The sequence below is a fragment of the Haliotis asinina genome, chromosome 10 (genome assembly GCF_037392515.1).
Source record: "Haliotis asinina isolate JCU_RB_2024 chromosome 10, JCU_Hal_asi_v2, whole genome shotgun sequence".
NCBI lineage: Eukaryota > Metazoa > Mollusca > Gastropoda > Lepetellida > Haliotidae > Haliotis > Haliotis asinina.
The window spans coordinates 9,501,813-9,522,837 of NC_090289.1; the positions used below are offsets into that span (position 1 = coordinate 9,501,813).

Sequence of the window (21,025 nt, forward strand, 5' to 3'; positions counted from 1 at the left end):
CGCTTAATGCAGTAATTTACCACACGGAATATTAACAGTAGCATCGACCTCTCCATGGTGAATTCTTTTGAGCTGGTATTAACTAATGCCTTTGGGATCACACGTCGTCCTAACATGTAATGTAAAATAAATATTCGATATTTGTAGTAACAACATGAGCTGTCGTACCTTTCATATCATAGCAATTGTGTTTAATGATTTTGAAGACAATCGTATCATCGACAGTTTTAGCGCTTAAGTCGTAGCGTTTTAGCGAGTTTCATTGGTGAAGAACACACTTTAAGCTTGTAAGTAGACAATAAGCTTTTATTGTTCTACAAGACAAGATGCTGGTGATCACAGAAGTATATTATTACAGTAGCTGCACATTGGACCTCAAGTCATCTAAAGCACCGGAGAAGGGCAGGCCATACGAGATAATATTTGTACAGAAATGCATAAATCGTAATTATCATCATCGCCATATCCGTTTGATCTCAAAACCTGTTCCGTTTGCAGGTACTCAAGATGGTTAAAGATTACTTCAAACTCAATGGTCTTGGCACGAGCCACTACAAGAGTTTCAATGTAGAAATATCTCACAAGCATATCGACAATGGAGAACACTATACACTATGCATAAAATGACGGTTTATATGAACAGTTTGTTACTGAAACTATGAACATTACTTCATCAGTGAGTTCCATCCTCTACGTTCTGGCATGTGTCATGTTGTATGGTACCATTCCTCAGTATTTCTTTTGTTCTTAATAATTGTAGGACGAAGTAAACATTACGACTCTCTACTTTGTTATGTGAAACACTATGTTTATTTACAATTGCAGATAGTTGAACCCAAGCGTGATAAATGTCCTTTCTCAATGATGAAAACATGAATAGACATGGGACACATTTCAAGATTCGTCATCCATTCACTTTATTGGCACTCCCAGTGGACATGTGTCTGTTTTGTATATTTCTGTCAAAAATTACAAACTTGTCAAAATCAGTTTTCTAGTTTTTGATCTACGACACATTTGTTGACAAATTTGGATTCCAGCTATTTTCTTCACAGGGGTCATGGTGTTGCCTTCTGAATTACTTAATTCTCATTGATTCAAGTTCAGATGTAGACACTACGCGAGTACTGTTGCGACACTGACGGTGCACACACAAGTGGTATAGACAACCGCTGGGTGACATTTGTCGAAATATCCATCTTTGGAATGAATATGAAAATATCATGTACTATCTTATATATAGATTTATCCAAATTCTTAGTCCATGAAATGTCAAACATCGAAAACACTCCAGGCTCTTGATTGCTCTTGAAAGAACACTCACTGTCGATGACGTCATTCATTTGAAGATTTATTCCACTTTTCGGAGATTTGCTCTTCCAAAAATAGATTTTTGTCACATGATCTCCTAGAGAAAAATCTCTTTTATTCATTGGACCTCTCGAACAGTTCGTTGTTGCCAACAAAACCATCATCTACAGAAAAGAAATAAAAGTTAGTCGTTAGCAACTTTGTACATAAATTGTATTATGATATAAACACTTAAACACCATCAGAAAGTATTGTACATTTTACAAAGTAGATACCTCCCATCATATCACAATGTTCAGATGTATATTTTACGTTGTACCTTGATCATTCGTGTATATCAAGGGAAAATTCATTAACACCAAGGGTCTATGCAGGGAGCCAATGTACCGTAAGCCCATATGGTTCATAGTATGGACACCTACCGTCAGTTGTTGGCAATATATAGCCTTTTTACCATATATTGCCATCTGTATATAAGCTGTTTTAGATCTAATTACTAATTTTACATATCATCTGTGACAGTCTAGTTATTTTGCTGTCCTTCGTTGACAGGTTTTTACGATTAGTTAGTGTGTATAAAATTGTTCTCGTCACGATATGGCTGAAATATTGCCGATATGACGATAAATTTTAACTCACTCGTAAACACAAGTCCGACTGGCCATCGAAATACTCTGCGTTCGTGACAGCCATTGTCGATACAGACCACTGAATGAGTCCTGTTGGTAGTTTTTCCCATCTACCACCTGCACTACTATAATAGTTCGGCCCAGCCACCACCTGCGCTATTTTAATCGTTCCTCCTAGCTACAACCTGCACCACTTTAATAGTTCCACCCATCCACCACCTGCACTGCTTGAATAGTTGCTCCCACCTACCATCTGCATTAGTTTAATAGTTCCTCCTAGGTACGACCTGCACTACTTCAGTAGATCCTCCGGGCTACCACCTGCACTACTTTCATTGTTCTTCCCAGCTACCACCTGCACTACTTTAATAGTTCTTCCCAGATACCAATTCCACTACTTTAATAGTTCCTCCCACCCGTACTACTTTTAACGGTTCCTCCCAGCCACCACCTTCCTTACTTTGATAGAACTACCACCTACACTGCTTTAATAGTTTAGTAGTTTGCTCCTAGGTTCTAAGTGTAAGACAACTCACCATCGACATCAACGAATTTGCGTATCAAGGCTTCTGCTAACGTTGGGTTGTTCGCGACCAGGTTTGCCAAATCTTCTACCGACAACAAATGTCTGAAAGAAAATAATAAATACTATACAGAAAATAATATACATATTACCAGTCTATAAACGGTGACATAAATACAATGAACCCTAGAGACGGTGAAAGGCTATCATTTTCAGGACTTCTTCTGTAGGTGAACTGGTGATGGAGGAGTAACACTGCACTCAACTATCTTCTTCATAATACAATAGTTGGCGTCCATCGATTTTCTGCATTATAAATATAACATCTAAAATATATTGGAAGTTTTTCTTGTCATTATTGTCTACAACACAGTCAAATATATGACACAAATTTTATCTTAACCATGTACCTACACAATTATTCAAAAACACTTATTCCAGGTATTCACGTGAAGAACGTATCATGACCAACTGTTGGGTACTTTTGAAAAATACATGCATGGGCTAGTCAGTTGTTCATAAACAAACATTGGAATAAATGGTACAAGACAAAATGGTTATTCGTTGAAATATCTTAAATTGCACGGTATGGCATGGGACATTAGTATTTATCACTGGTTCTTGAAATTTGTACATATGTTCCACCTGTTAATCATAATTGTTCTTCGGCTTTTCTAAAGCCTTCAAAGTTGTAACCATGACCAAACAACGTTTGTGATTACTACGGCACGCCTTGGATCTTTTACACACAAAACACATGCTCGTTGATCGTCCAAGAGCTTTGAAATGCAGACATTATAGGCAATGTGCTGAAATAATAGGCGACACTTACAACATATGTCATATTTGGGATTTCACTTTCTTAGTAAAGTACAAATTCTAGTACTTTTTTCGGTTGAGTCCCATCCGGGATTCGAACCCGCACCCTCAGAGTCAGGCACCTAATCGCCAGCACACAAAGTCAGCCGCCTAGCCCGCTCAGCCACCGCGACTTCCACAAAAATGAAAGTCGGACAACTGGTAGTTGCGTACTTTGTGTACCCCTCTGATAAGTGTAAATTGGCACGGCTCCCACGGCCGAAAGCTATGATTACACGATGCCATTTAGAAAGTGGTCAAATGCAACATATGTCATATTTGGGATTTCACTTTCTTAGTAAAGTACAAATTCTAGTACTTTTTTCGGTTGAGTCCCATCCGGGATTCGAACCCGCACCCTCAGAGTCAGGCACCTAATCGCCAGCACACAAAGTCAGCCGCCTAGCCCGCTCAGCCACCGCGACTTCCACAAAAATGAAAGTCGGACAACTGGTAGTCTAGACTGCGTACTTTGTGTACCCCTCTGATAAGTGTAAATTGGCACGGCTCCCACGGCCGAAAGCTATGATTACACGATGCCATTTAGAAAGTGGTCAAATGCAACATATGTCATATTTGGGATTTCGCTTTCTTAGTAAATATGACATATTGTTGCATTTGACCACTTTCTAAATGGCATCGTGTAATCATAGGCGACACTTAGTTGAAGTCATCTCGCTTGTTCTAGCCAGAAGATATGTAGATCTGGGAGCCGTGTTCATACATTAGTATGAAACAGACGTTTATATATTGTACAACATGCGCATGTGTAGGCAGATACACTGGCTAAATTGTCAGTATGAAAATAAAGAAGATAAACACTTTTATCGGTCCAAGTGAAGTACTCTCAGTAGTGTTATCGCTACCATATGAATTTGCCAAGAAATCCAGTAAACCGTTTCACTTAGCATAACCTTTACATATAGAGATAATCAACTACATTCCTAGAAAAGAGGGTTTTTAAAAACAAAATAATGTAAGACATAGCATTACATACTTCTTTTCAGAACTTAGTAAGGAAGGTTTACACAGGTCATTGTATACTTTCTGAAGAGTTTAATGTCTTCCTTCATATGCCATGAACTGATAAGATAAGAAAACCCTTTAAATCTCTATCCGTGCTAATAATTGGATTTATTCACGACACGGATTATTATGGATAAAAAATTGATACTTCCTTACACATACGTTTCATGGCTTATTGTTGTGCTTGCAAGTAAGTGACACATACCATGACTTAATGATTCCATAAGTAGACGGAAATGTAAATGTCTCTTCTAGATATGCTGTTTCCAATAGCCAAGCTTGCAAGAGGAAGCTAAATGTATTGGTTAATTGACTTAATTGATGCGTGTTATCGTATCACATGTGTCTTCATGTAGACTATGCTCATGAAATCAGTCATTGGATTAAGGTGAAGATTAACGATTAACTGCACACCACCTTCATACAGCTGGCAGCTGTTGTCGCGTGCGGTGTTGAGCAACCAGATGCAAAGCGACCTGAATGATCTTATATTGATGGTACTTTGCCCATTGAACGGGGAAGAAATAGTAGCCCTTTCATGTTGCATATGTACGACATTGAGGATGTTATCCGTGGTACTCCTTGACATGTTAAACAACTCATAGTGCAGTTTTCATTCATTCATTCATTCAAAACGAACTTCTTTTCGGTCCATGTCACGTCTTACTCAAACATCGGACAAGGGTTATAGGGTGTGAGTGAGTGAGTTTAACTGTCTCTCGGAGTATTTCATGTCACTGTTTTCAAACTATTTTGTAGGTTAACGAGGAAAGTACTCTCTGTATAGGGATACGGATGTTCCATTATTCGTTCTTACTTTCAATCCACCTGGGTATACGACGAACATATATCGCATGGGACAGTACAGACTGGCGTGGCGTGATGTTGCGTATGGTAGCGTAGTGTAAGTGCTTGTGTAGTGCTTGTGTGGTGTGGTGTGGTGTGGTGCGTGTAGGGTATACGTAGGGTAGGGTAGGGTAGTGGGACATGGTGTGGTGTGATGTGGCCTGGTGTGGTGTAGAAAATCCGTTCAGGACACAAAGGTTTACAAAACAACATATTTATTGAAGATGCAGCTAGTACAATAACTCCAGAAATGCACCTGGAGGTTGCTCCAAAAACCTTTGCATTTACAAAGTGAGAGTGAATGTGAATTCTTTCCATGTTTAGTAATATGCCCAGCTTCATGACATACACACGGAATCGTGAAGTGAATTATACCAGCCGTCTCATTTAGACATCAATATAAAATAGCGTGTGTTTTTCAAAAAGTACCCAACTGTATGACTGACTATAAATCATGCCTACCTCCACTGAACGCCAATGATTCCTTACTCCACGAACACTAATGACACAATTGGCAGCAATCGCATCTATGATCACAAATGTTATTGACATCACGTCCTTATTCCAATGTCATAAACAGCAGGAGTACAGACACAATCCACTATGACCGGCCATGTATAGACAGAAAAATGACGAGCTCTTTCACTTGGACATCTGACTTTTACTTTAAATAACAAAAAAATATTCTCAGGTTTATTATTAGTCCGTTAAAGTTTTAAAGCACATCTGAGTTCATTTAGATTTTGTTGACTCAATGGAAGGCATCATTTGCTCGAGGGCTAATAGGAAATATCTGGAACAAGTCTTGACGTAAATCAATCTTGTACTACAGGGAATCATTTAACTAAGTGCATGACTGTTCCTCTGTAAAGTATACTCATTTAACAAGGGAGCGTCCATTAGATAAGGACTTTTCAATTGCCGTCAGCACATAATGGCCAGTTATAAACGTGACCTTTGCAGAGTTAGTATTTGCGGGGTGAAAAAGCGCATATTCAGCAATCAGCAGTTGATGAATGTGTAAATTGCTTAGCACACCTCCCGTATTACTTTGATGAATGACTCAGGGTTGCTAGCCCACTTGCCGAAGCCCTAGGCTCATGGATTGGCAAATTGACCCTTTTCTTACTACGCTAGGAGCCCCTACCAATTCTAAAGATCTGATTGATGTTCCAATACTCGTCAAAATTCAGTCTTTCCTACGAAAACTACATTCATTTCTGCTGGGTTGAAACTCCTCGCTTGACGTGTATTAGATTACCGCCTAGGGTTTTCTGCTTCCCAATTAAACTGCCACCCAATTTAAATCGGAACTTGCAAAACGTGAGAGCTGCCAATGACTTAATCCCTTTATATGAACAGACAAAACACCAACGACTCCTTCTATTCTGAAAACGTGCAACCTGTGACAAGATGCAACTCAATGAATTTACGAAAGGGAAAATATGGGTTGTTTTAGCGACTTTTCTGACGTCAGGGCGTCATAAAAGGGTTGTAAATTTTCCTTGATGGGGTTACATATGTTCATTTTACGGAAAATCAATGTAAAGTTTGCAAACTGTGCCGCCTGATTTGCCTGCAAATGTAGCATACCTTGCAATGACGGCTTATTTACAATGAAAATGACTATGAGAAAAGAGAAATCCTAATATGGATCCTGGTGGTATCGAAGCGTGCGATCAAAAACGAATGATTGCTATAGTTCTTCTTTCTACACTTCTGAAACTCAAAAGTTGTAGCTGATTTTCCAAGACTTCCATTGCAGCAACATATTCTGATATTTTTCGCAGCATACAGCAGTGACGACATACTGATAACAAACCTAAACTGATACGCTTGGAGGTGTTTCCATAATGCTACTTACTGAAGAATTTGTAATGATCATTTCGTCCTTCTATAACGTGAACAAGCAAGAATGCGAAAACGCGATATTTAACAATTCTCGGACGTGTGCCCTCGTCGAGATTGATGACATGCAAAAATTGTCAAACACGAGATTCCTTACAACTAACATCAATGTACAATAAGCACGAGTATTAAGACCGAAGTTATGTCCAAAGCTATTCAATATTTGAATAATAATAAGAAGAAATCGCCGATTGGACTAATTCAGCTATATTATGAGCATGTCTTCATAAGTGACTGAGATATTATTGATACATTGCTTATAGGTGAACGTATCTTGCCACACAAAAGCATAACGTCATAAACACACGCAAAAGCTAGTCAATAGATTATCTTACAATATTTGGAAGGTAAGTTATAATACAAGTCAAAATAGGAATATGCGTCTTACATGCTTATTTTTTTCACAGATACATCAAATGTTGCAATGTTGTTATCCGTTTGTCTGGCATTATCCGTTTGGAGCAATATTGCTGACAAGTGAATTCTTCACCAGCAAAACTCATGAGAACAAATGGTGCGGACATCATTGTTTTTGTGGAAAGGACATCATCAGGTGTGAAATATCAAAAGATGCAGCTGACGGAATATTGCTAGACCGAAAAAAACACAAAAAAAGCGAAACGACAAAAAAAAAACCCAAACAAACGCCGATCATGTTTTCACCTTAATCGCTCTACTCAGAATTTCAAAGCAGATTCCTCTGTATGATGTCACATGGGTCATCAGCAAATGCTCTTGAATCTGTATGGAATAGTGACGTTGCAACCTCTGGAAGTGATGTTTCAATGTACTATGAAACGAAATACCTTTTCCCGCAGCGAGTAGCTGCAGCGTTGGTGAAACAATATCCATTCACTCACTCACTCACTCGAAGTGATGGAGGTCCCATCAGAAGTTTACCACTTTATTTAATATAGCAAATAGCTGGAAATATGTCTCCGGAATTGTCTTGATTTGAGGCTTGTAATGCAATTATAGTGTGAGAAACTTCGAACATATATATGCTGCATATATAGTGAACAATTATATCAACTCGCCAAAACGAATATTGATTGTAGCAACATTCATCCTATGTTGACACGACAGCATGATTAAACGGGTCTAAATGTAAATATCGTGAATAACGCAAAGTGAAATTTTGGATTACTTCTGTCTGCTACGAAGTGAGAAATACACGAAAGTGTCACTTAGATAATAATAACTCAGTGAATTTGATGTGCATACTGAAAGAAATATCAAGAAATATGTACAATATCTACCCAGAAAGTTGCCTTAGAACTTGAAGAGTTAAATCGTGGCTGTAAGGTATTACAGTATACGTCCGAGTAAGACGAGTGAGTGGTTTAACGCTGCTTTTAGCCATATATCTGCAATATCATGGCGGGGGACACCAGAAATGGGCTTCACACATTGTACCCACGTGGGCAAATCGAACCCAGGTCTTCAGTGTGACGAGGAAGCGCTTTAAAGGCAAGGCCTCGGCCCTACCTCACAACCAAGCACATATGATGCATGTGGTCGGCCCCTAGGCAAGTAAGTTTGTTCAAACCTGCCTCTACTCAGCCAACAGAAAATTTGTACCCGGTTGGATAAAATCATAAGACTCTAAACTTCTATCCCCTAACAGACCACGTTGGTTATCCGGGATTTTAACTGTCAGATTGTGTAATCACTCGGTGTTTGGAACCTGTACGCTATAAAAGATGACTTATTATTACTAGTATCATTAGACTCACCAGCCGCCCTCTACATCTTTCCATAAAGAAACAGGCATTTGTAAGCTTTAGGGACGCTAGCGAGAACCGGATTCAGCTCCAAAAAATCCATTGTGATGGAATAGCCCTGGAAGGCATTAATATATTGCCACACTGCATTGCCATATCCGTGCACTTTATATGTAAACATAAGACACATCGACTAAACCATACAAGGATGTCTGGGAGACAAATAGCTTCTTGTTGCCTCTAAATGAAAGGAGAAGCTCACTGAACTCTCCGGACAAAACAAGCAACTTGCTTCACAAACAGTTTGACACTTCCCTGTGTTACAGTCTCGTAAAGGCCAACAAAATTTTCAAAAGATACGAAACGTTTATTTTCCCGAAACGTATGTATGTTGTAAATACACCTGCCAGGCATGGTTTAGTTCTTAATCCTGTCTTTTATAGCTTGATTATGCAAACCTTACTCGCTGACCCAGATAGGTACCTGTGTGAAACGACCATACAATATCATGTTGACTTTCAACAAATGTCATCAGAATTTGAGGGAAGACAATACGAAATTTTGAACTTCTTCATCAATCAACCATCAATGCAAACTTCGGGGAGAACATATGTGAGCACGTCTTTGGTACCCAGTCACTAGTTGTGTTTCCCTCTTTGTTGATGCACGTCTCTGTGCAATACCAATAGCAATCCCACCTCAATTAAACTCAATGCAAAAGATTTTGAAAGGGAGGGTTAGGTTCAGGAGTAGCCTTATTATATCGTTCATTGATGGCTAACCAGCCAATTCCTTCAACCGCGCGCCAGACCCATGAAATAAACGTTACCAATGATATCTTCTTTGTTTCATAGTTGCATAAAGATCATAAGTGAAAACACCAACTTTAATCTTCGGATTATGGAAACTTCACAACTACATCCCCGGAAAACACCTACTTTGAATCTGTGTTAAAACTGTTTTCCCAGGATGAGTATGTTCTCTTGCCATATCCGTGTGCCACTCTGTCTGCTGAGTTGGCTCGGAACCCTCGTTTCTGCCGGCTGTGGGTGTTGTGAGGAAGAGAGGCGACAACGGCAACCAGCAGCAATCCTAGCATTAATAACGTCGTTCTCATCATTGTGGAAAATCTGAAACAAAGACGGCATCACTTTGAATGTCTTACATGGGAATGGGGAGTTGTTGACCCCCTTAAATCAAAGTAAACAACTGAACTAAACGAAATGATTACTTTTGCTTCCATAAGGAATAAACTCTATCGCAGACAAGGCGTTCTTGTAAATGTTTTGTGTGAAACAATGCTTCTTTGATTTTATTGACATTTTTGACATTGACGTTTTATGTAGTATGCCAAAGGTGGGACGGGATACGTTAATCTTTTCGGGAACACCTGGTATCATTACTACGTTAAAGTGATATATAAACACATGCTTATGTGATGGAAGTCGTACAATCGACACTGATCAGGGTGCCGTTGTGCGAAACATCCTTTGAGCTTAGACTACCTTACGTCTATGTGAGTTACACAACAGCACCTTGTACATATATTTCTGAGTTAGCGAGTTTAGATTTACGCTGCATGTATCATCCCATCAATATCACGGCGATTCACGTTGATATGGAAAAAGTTTTGTGGGTGTATTTACTGCAATTCTGATTACAGTATGAAATCTGAGTTATCACACGAAGAAAGACCTCAGTCATGATTGTTGAGCCTGACATCTTGTTGAAGGTTTCTATATCACAACGTTTTGAATAACAGTTCGCTGACTCAACTGTGTGCCAATTAAATGTGGCACGAAAGAGCAAGTGATACAGTTCGCAGACGTATACTGTTTTGTGAACCCCACCAGGTGACCTATTGTACTATCTGGGTGAGGGTAGGAAGTTTTGATAATCTAGATTCGAACCCAGGACCAGTGGCATTCATGACGTACAGATAGCACAATCAAAAGTAAAGCCTGACATCTATATTGTACTTCATCGTAATTAGCTTTTATTTGAGCAAAACTGTTATTTGAATTCAAAACAAATCTATATTCAACCAAAAACGTGACACACGTAATGAACAGTTAACACGTTTACTCCTGGTGCCACAGACTTGACTTCTGTTCCCTAAGGACAGGGTGTGTGCTAGTGTAATGAATTCACACCATTTTGAGCTGCAATCCAGTTATATTGTGGTATAGTTAATTGGACGGTACGCTCGAAATGACACGGCTTCGAACGTGGTTCACATAGGTTTTATAATAAAGCATTAGTGTGGCCATGACGGACATACACACATAATAGGAAGAACAAAGGGTTTGACCAAATTATGGTGCTCCATCGTAAAGGTTATTGATTCTATACACCTGGAAATTAATCAAGCAACACCCCAATTTTTTCTATTGGAGCAACTTTGAAGTGTTCTGACAATCAAAATATGCCGGGTTGATATAGTTTGACACTTTTTTATTCAACAGACGATCTCTGACAAACAACTTAAAGGGAAAAAGTATCAAGACTTTGCTTTATTGCAACGAAATCCAAATTCTTAAAACTGTCTTAAATTCATGAAAAAATGGACACAATTTACTATTCATCCACAGACGTTGTTGTCAGGTGTATTAACACAAATGTCACATGGAAAGAAAGAACAGTCATCTGAGAGTCTGCACACCGACTTTCATCAATATCTAGTGTGTCCTGCCTGCGCACGCACCACCGATTCCAGACGCCTCCTCATTCCTTGGATGAGTCTCCGGATCTGATTCTGGGGGATCCTGTTCCACTCCTCATGCAGGGCAGCCGTCAATTCGTTGAGATTATGGACTGGTGGGTCTCTCTGCCTCACACGACGGCCAATAAAGTCCCACAAATGTTCAATGGGGTTGAGGTCAGGGCTCATGGCAGGCCATGGAATTCTGTCAATTGCATTTTGCCGCAAAAAATCATTTACAGCATGCGCCCTGTGAGGTCTAGCATTGTCGTCCATAAATATGGGTCTCGTTGCCAGAGGATGGTTCTCAAAATGAGGTACCACAGCCCTGTCAAGAACCTCCTGTTGGTAACGAACACCGTTAAGGTTGCCACGGATGGTAATGATATCCAACTTGCAGTTCATGGAAATGCACCCCCATACCATAACGGAACCTCCCCCAAAGGCCACAGTCTCCTGGATGTTCCGTGGAGCCATTGCTGTGTTCCTCTGCCTCCAGACCCGAGTACGACCGTCCACCATGTGCAGCAAGAACCGGCTCTCATCTGAGAAATGGACCTTCCTCCAAGAGGCAATGTTCCAGTGCAAACGGTCATTACACCAGGCCAGTCGGGCTGCCTTATGGGCTGGAGACAGTCTGGGTCGCTTGATTGGCCTCCTTGCCCGGTATCCTGCAGCTTTCAGACGATTCCGAACAGTCCTGTTCGAGATGGGTCTCCCTGGAAGCCACTCCTGTCTCAACCGAGAGCTCGAGTCGAAGGACCTGCGCCGTACAAGTCTCAGTAAAGCTCTGTCCTCCCGGACTGTGGTCTTCCTGGGTCTTCCTGGTCTAGGCAGGTCTTTAACTTCATTAGTGGCCCGGTATTTTTTCAAAAGTTTTGAAATTATGGAATGATGTCGTCCGATTTGAGTCCCGATTTGTCTTAGAGACATACCAGCATTCCTCATGCCGATTATTTGCCAACGAGTGGCCTCTGATAATTTCCTACGTGCCATGACATTGAAATGAATGAAAAACCGAATGCAATCGACAACCTGCGCTTGTAAACACCCCAGGGAAAAAGTGCATTTTTCGAAAGTTGAGGTTAAAGCAATGCACGTGCGCTGTGCAAGCTTCACGCGCGTCATATCAACCCATGAAAAGCTCATGCTGTATGTCAATACATCAAAATTGAATAATCAATCATCAAAATTACTTCGTTAAACTTTGTTAAGTTTTTATGTGTCTTTGAATTTGGTGTTGCTTAATTAATTTCCATATGTATATATTGTTAAATGTGACGTGAGACAGTACTTACTCGTGCAAGCATTGGCACCACCAAGAACGAGATTCGCTAATTCCCATTTTAATCATGATGTTCACACTATAGTACGCCATTGTGTTTGTCTGGTAGGGGCACATACAAACCCAACGTTGAAGTAATTTACTTGCGCTTTGCTAATGCGGACAAGACACATGACTGTTTTATTCGTCCCCTTTGGCAAATATAACATCACAATAACCAGCTTGTCCTATCACGTCTAGGGGGTGATAATTATCACTAACGTGCTTGCCCATTTAATCTTCACTACCTTTGATAGTGACTGCATCCATCTACGCAGACTCCAGACATAACCGTCTGTGTTTAACTTGACTACCATCATTTAACGGAACAGGGTTGTATACTGAGATGCGCCATGATCAGAACCGGTGTGTTTATGAAATGTGCAAATGATGACCAGCGCCTCTGGGCACAGACAAGGCCAATGGTCTGGGGTCAGAGGTTACTGGAACTGGCAGGTTGCTATGGCTTCATGAAGCCTCCAAGAGATTGACCTTACATTTGACTTGCGCGGCTCACAAACACAGAGTTGTCTTTGCACAAACACATTCTAAATACAACCACCCACTTCATGCACTGTGTATCTGACCTCTGCCCTACGGGAATGTTGTTTAGATGTGGATGTAGAGAGACGAAGGAAAATATTTAGCATGCGAAGTGAATCGTTTCTCGGTGAAAAACATTGTGATTAAAAGTATATATGTCATCTTAAGATGACGGAAGACGCATTTTTGTCATCGTGTGGTAACTATGAGATAAACGGAACAACTCCACATGAAAATACGTCACCGAAAAAGCTAACGGGAACACAAGAAACGAAAGAACGAACGCAAAATAATATGTAAATATTGTATCTGGCGTATAAAATCATACACGATTTTGATTCAGAGGAAAGTACAAATATTCATGCTCTTTTGATGCGCATTTTTAAATGAAAGTATCGTTACGTTTGTATCACAATAGAAAAAGGACAGAAATACTGCACAGTTAATTACACTTTATCTGTATGATGCTCATTTACTCAAGGAATCACTTCAATAAAAAATAGTCAAACGTTTAGTATGTAATATGTGAAGCTATGCTTCATATTTGCACATTGTAGTGGGAGCGTATCGTAGAGGTTGCAACAGAGATATATCTGCATGGACACTTATCCATATATCCGAGCGTTGAATGACCAGTCATATCTCTTCCATAGAGTGATGGTATTTTTAACGGCACAATGATGAGACTACGCGTTTCGTTAGCAGAGAAACTTCTCTCCCTCTATTAGGAATCATACCATAGCCTCGCCTGGGGGTGTCAACGACTTTTCACAGAATTGAAGGATCATATTAGTGCCTGTCTAACCAGTGTTTTTGGGAATGAAGTGTAAAATAACGCCATCATCAAACGGCGTATTTGTCTAGTGTCTATTGAGATCCCCAGACGTTTCCAAATGAAGGTTTTAGATTATCACAGTTAATGTGGTGTGCATGGCTTCAGACAAATCCAGCTTGGGTCACATACCTTGTTCTAGAGTGTAACATATACGCCTAACCATGTCTAGACAATTATTTATGAGGACAACACAATGTTTTAAAATAGAACCTACATACGTATACGCATTTTTATTATGTTTTACGAACTAATTTAGTTCCGGATGAGATACTAAATATCGAATATATAGCATCCTTTGGATGGGGGTGGGGAAATGAATGTTATGCATTGCCGTATCCAAGGGTTTGGGATTATATAAAACACCTTTAACTGTAGACTGGTATATATGGTATGTGTAACACACACACACACACACGCACGCACGCACGCATGCACACACACACGCGCGCGCGCGCACACACGCACGCACACATACACACAGATATCTGCACGCCGCAACCTATCTAAAATGCACAGGAAATCTCTTTAGTGATTCTCACAGTTCACATTTATGCGACAGCGTAAGCGAGTGGGTTTACCCTCTTTTTTTCAATGCAACGCTTCGGTATGCCTTTATCAGGTTAAGCACGGTACCTGAACGGTTAAAAATTAAAATTACAATTAAAATGAGTTAATACTTAACGTCACATCGATACTATTTGAACCGATTTTAAAGAATATGTATAAATTAGAAATCTGTCGTCAAAAGACAATAAAACAACTAGACTATCACAATTAGAATTAAAACTAGCATTTGAAGTTTAAACTAATAGCACATTTTGCACGATACATGATATAATAATAGGCTATCAGTCAACAACAACTGACGGTAGATCACCATACTATATGACATTAAAGAATTCGATGATTAAAATCAATAAATCACTTGTATATTCATTGCTGCCAGAGATTTTATACCGTCACTGACAGATGTAATCCTGCTCGAAGAACAATTAGTTCTGGTTCCATGTGCAATAAACTAGATTAACTCGCTTGGTGAAAAACGGATATAACGAAATGACGGATACCTGATTTATCGAACTGACGGATACCGGATTTCATTTTATAACTTTATAACTGCCTTTTACTGTATAAAAATGTAATCACAGTTTAATGTGTCTAAACGCCCCAAAATACTATGTTTATGATATATTACCAAATGAAATGCATAAATCAACATATACGTCGAGCACAACATTCATATCGCAACTGAAATACTCCATCATCCCTAATTACATGCTTACATGTTTAATGGGCATTCTAGAAGTTGATGAGTTAAAAATGCAAGAAACTGCTTTCTGGATTACAACTTCTCGTTTATTACATTGATCGATGTTTCGATGTAGATTCTTACATCGTTATCATGCTGTACGTCGTGGCTGTTCTGTAAATTGTTTTGCTTTAATTTCATCAGAAACTAGTATGAGGTCAACAAAACGTGAACCATACATGATTTTAAAAATAATGTTTTAGAAACACGATATTGTCGATTTGAGACATTAACATAAATACATCGTATTAACCCATAATCATAAGAAATCTCTGAAAAAGTTTTTAAAAGTCCATTATCCTATAAACTAAGTCTACAGTTATACTGACAGTGTATATTTGTTACAATTTAGTATTCACACATAACCAGTTGCTTTCGACGGGTGTTACAGTAGCATTCATATATAGAGAAAAGTAATGCTTTTCACCATGGTTTGTGTTGAGAAACATTTTCATTAATGTTGTCTGCATTTTGCAATTACAAAATTTATTTTATTATCCATAGGTTCGTCGTCTGTAAGCCAATTTCATGACAGGCACTCTTTTGACGGAAGAGTCGAAGTGTCTTTAGTCTCATGACACATCGATTTATACATCGTGTAAAAATCCCATATCCGGTCAAATGAACGGAAACATGTTTTTTCTAGCTTGAATGTATTGCTTTTGTTTCCTGCAGCGTCCAATATTTCTTGTGATTTCTACACAAAAACCAAACAGTCAGAAAGAGATGTTGTCTTTTCGGAAGAGTTGGTAAGTTTTGTATCAACAAATCTTACAGTTTGTTACAGTAACGATCTGAACTTTGTTTATATTGCTGATGGATATTGACCGGTGGAATTATTATTTCATGGCGAAGGTAATAGGGTCCTAGCGCATCACTCGGTAATGCAGCTGTTTGATGTAATGTTTCTCGCCTGCATTCTGCTGCCTGAAAGAACAATGGTGATGTGAAGGTTTCAAAGGGACAGGTGAAAGAGACCAAAACTGCATGACGAATACCGACGTGTGTACATGTATAGGAATACATTTTCGACGAAATTGATAAAAACACGGCTAGTCATTCCACAATATTGCACCAGTTTTTTAAAAGAACAAAACAAACGACGCTGCGATATGACAAATTAAAGTGACACATTCATATTTCACATAATAAGCAATGATAATATTGTATACTCGATGCAGCTTTGAAAAAGGCGTGTCTCTCATAAAGAACCATCAATCACCCCTTAATGGAAAACAAGTTGTGTAAATTAACCCACAAGTCAGTACAAGCAGCTGTGTAAGGCACCTACAAGAATATCGATATCCACGATTCTTCAAATAACTCTAGATGGGAGGTGGTGTATTGTAATTATTAGTTATTATTCTCATTTTCTGTCACTAATGAAGCAACCGTATTTACGTGTGTGTATGCTTGTATTGTCAGGAACTGTGATATAGAGGAGCCATAGATCCCACAACATGTCCGCATTGCAGTGTAAACACAGGAGCTCCAAAACTCCATTAGCTGATCCGCGTGTCTTCAGCCATACCCTCTCACTCCGTCCGTTGAAGGACAAAGAAAATGTCTCGAACTTGGCAATGTAAATATGACATAAAGGTGGAAGCAGACCTTTATTGAATTTCTCTGACAATAATAAGGTTAGTTCCTGCGTCTGTAGAATGTAAATTTCAAACTGCTGCAAGGGGTCGGCAATTTAAGTATTAAATCCGTGGACTAGAATGTATCATGTCAATTTCATATTTGCTAAGAATTCATATCATTAATAACTTCGTCTCGGTGTATTGTTATATTTTTATACCAAAATTATGTTGCTACAACAGATGAAGACGTTCTCATACTTTGTAGAATTTGCGAATATGGAGAACACGATGATGGAAACTGTTTTTCACATGCAACTGTGATGTATACCGGATGCTTAAAGCCGGGTCCTGATTTGATAAAAGGAACAAATATAAAACATAACAAAAGTAAATCCCAATTAAATTGCAGCCTGGTCACAAATATGTATGTTCAACGTCATATTTTGGCATTCCAGCATCCCCGGCTTCCTCAATCCACTATTTCACGCCGCACGAAAGGTCTTTAATAAGCACTTAGATAAGTCTCAGTGGAACTTGAGCGTCCACCAACATTCGTTGCACTTGGAGCACTAAGTCACAGCATCATTTATTTCATTAAAGCGTTACTTTATATTCGAACGTATGAGAAGCCATTCGATTCTTCTAAATGAATAAGTGCATTACATATTAGTTCAGGAATAGGAATTATCGTTTTGATGTATTCTAACGCTTTGGAAAATAGGCTCATGATGGATTTCCTGTTCTGGTGCATGATGAGGATGGTTGAAAGTAGAAGCAAGCATTCACCAACTCCAGCCATGAGTCAGTAGAATGAATCCAGTCATTGATGACTGCACAATGTTTCAACTGATGACCTCTGAAAGCTTTTCTTCCCTCAAAACACTTTCTGATACTTAATTCAGCCAAGCAGTATTCACTTGTCATTTACGTGCAGAATAAACTAAAGTATTATAAACTGTGAGATTCTAGAGATTGTCATATTATTTCACTAGTATGATCTGAAGCTGCAACTGCCAACGTATACTTAAAGTTGTTTTACTCCAATAACCAACGAAGAAATGCTCGAAGCTGTCTCAAATTCTACTGGTCCTATCTAAAAGTGCCATGTTAAACCTGAATCGTGTACTTTTGATATCACTGGAGCATGGTACCATGAGACGAGACAGTAAGCACATTGCTTGTAAAGTGTGTCATTTAACAGTTACTACAGACAAACTGTCTCATCTTGACTGTACATGACATTAGGTGCCCAATTCGTGTTGTCTCACTTGCAACAAAATGCTGTCAGTTTGAAACACTTATTTGTAATGCATCAACCTATTATCAGAAGAGAAAACAAAAATGACATTCAGATGATCCCAATCGATAGTCCTATTAACAATAACGAATTTGGCCATGTTGCTATCTCTTATTCAGATGAGGTTTGTGAATAAGTGCCGACTGACCGTCTCGCTCCCAAGGGAGATAAAGTGATAAGCGTAAAAAGCCGAAATATGAAAAATGAACGATATTTCATACCTAATCAAGAGAACACGAATACAGTCAGCAGAATCGATAAACAACTTGAGGCTATTCATTGATGCCAAGAATGCATCGCCACACAAACAGATTATTCAGATGGAGATGTGCCTTTGCTGCTGTGCTTTTTCATTACTCATATGATCTAAAGCTTAAGCTATTTTCTACGTGGTGTAGGTACCGCGACCTTTACGTATTCCGATTGTAGGGATGATTTCAATTCAATTTAGACACCCTTTTCCTAGTGCCATTTGTCAGATTTATGTAATCGCCAAACCAGTCCGAAAGTAGACATTTTAAGTGATTAACATATACAACCTCTTGACAAGTGTATAGTGATATATTTATCTGTGTTATGAAAAGCATTTGTTTTAACAAACATGGATGAGATACCACAGAGTACATTTTGATACGTTTCTCAAGTCTCCGAAAATGATCAACGTGTGTGATGTGATTGTAATCAAATAGAAGCGTTCATGCTCGTGTTAAAAAGAAGCAACGATTTTGTTATAGAAATCATTCAACGAATTTGCGTGTCCATTGTCCATTAATTCATTTCAAAGCTATTACGGTTGAGAAAATCTTTTCACATCATCAATCTGAAGAAAAATGAAAGAATTATGAAAAATGACTTTCAACAATACAATGCAAGCTAAGCGATGCGTCAAATATAGTCAAGATGTGTCACGTTTCTACCCATGATACCTACTCAAAAGAAATCAGCCATTATTCCTTTCGTCTCTATATGAGTCTTTTCACAGAGCGAAATATATATTTCAAATATGATATGAAATACGCGCATACAACACGTGGGAATACAAAACTGGTCTCCAGAAAAACCGAAGGAATTTCATGATTGCTGAGCATGTTTGGCTACTAAATGATTGCTCTTTACCCGTCCCTTACATGCAACGGCAGTACAATCATGTTCAACGTTGAACAAGATCAATCCCATGGAATGTTTGCTCTTCAACGGGTATTTTTACAGAAAATGAAGCGAATCGATAGCTTCTTCTAATTCCTTAAAGATCAGAAAATGCAACATTAACATAGAAGTGAGTAACCGATAATTGTAAATGAGAGACAGTGTTCTGAACATTAACTGTATCACTGGCTGTGATAAAACGCGGATGGTTAAAGCCCCACGGCTTGTAGCTATCCTTGACTTTCCTAATCCACAAGGACAATTGCTTGAGCCCCATGTTTCCTAATATGTATAATCGTAGGTTTGCATTTCAAATAATGTGATGCTTCGTCGTTGTGGTAAAAGACGCAAATAATGGTCATTACACCAGTTCCTGGTAATACCACAGGTGTATCCCGCTCACCAGTCAGTACCAGGTACAAACAAATGCTAAATTATTAAATCCATTTCACGTGTTACTCTGAACGAACACGGAAACATATGGTAAAAGTCTAGATACACTTCCTTGTCTTCTTCAAACCCTCTTGAAATCATTCCGTATGGTAACGCTCATCACCCAATTCGTCGCTCATCATCCCAAATTCGTATGATTAACTTTAACATATCTGTTGAAAAAACATGCCATGATTGTATTTTAATGCCAGTATTCGAAATATCACGCTGATGTATTGATGATTTTGTTAACAGTTGGTTAAAGAAAATACACAACTTTAAAATCCACATGCTTTATTTAATGATAGCATTCAATCTAAATAGAGCAAAAAAGTGATTTAGCTATTTAAATTACCTATCAGTGAATAACAGTCGCAAGCAGCATGTGCAAAATATGCAATGTATATCGTTTTATGATATTCAAGAAGGATGTTTTGTAACTTACCGTGTAACTATTGTTCTGAACATCATAAGAACATACCAAATGTCAGTGTTAAATAAATTGCGAAGGCCAGTGAAGTACCACAAATCGTTTATCGCTTAAACATGCATGATACTATTAGCTGTTAAGCAATACAGCGAGAAAGTCCCGTGAGACTGTCCTCTGCACAATCTATTATAAATACGCTCTGCGGATGCCCCCTGTGGTATAGTGATGGGGTTATTGGGATCCCACAGGGGCGACAAGTCTCACCGAATTAGACCCTTTCCGCTTTGCTTCCAGAAAATGAAATCAAAGGCGTCGATTGTCATTACATGGGAGGCTTCAGCTCACGACTCGACCCCGTGAGACGTCGAGGATTATCAGAAGGCGACAGACATACGACTTGCTGTAATAGCCTCACCGATACTTTCTACAGTAAGTCCCTTTAAGTGACACTGCAAATGCAAATGGCATCGTTGACAAGACGACGCAAACGGAACGTGACATCTGACAGTTCATGGACGTTCACATCATTTCACATATAAATGAAATTCAATCGAGAGTATTGTAAGGCGTTTTATAATCCAGTTTCCTGGTAACACATTC

At 39.0% G+C, this 21,025-nt stretch overlaps 1 protein-coding gene across 2 annotated transcripts in view; it reads right to left on the reverse strand.

The window, feature by feature from the left end:
- Positions 1-285: 285 nt before the first annotated feature.
- LOC137298899 (allatotropin-like) overlaps positions 286-21,025 on the reverse strand; it is a 68,395-nt gene continuing 47,655 nt past the window's right edge. For both annotated transcript variants that reach the window (XM_067831262.1, XM_067831263.1), the window contains 3 exons: positions 9,764-9,955; positions 2,477-2,568; positions 286-1,475 (listed from right to left, as the gene is read on the reverse strand). In XM_067831262.1, the coding sequence (XP_067687363.1) occupies positions 1,426-1,475; positions 2,477-2,568; positions 9,764-9,945 (324 nt within the window). In that variant the 5' untranslated portion in view covers positions 9,946-9,955 and the 3' untranslated portion in view covers positions 286-1,425. The remainder of the gene's footprint in view (positions 1,476-2,476; positions 2,569-9,763; positions 9,956-21,025) is intronic.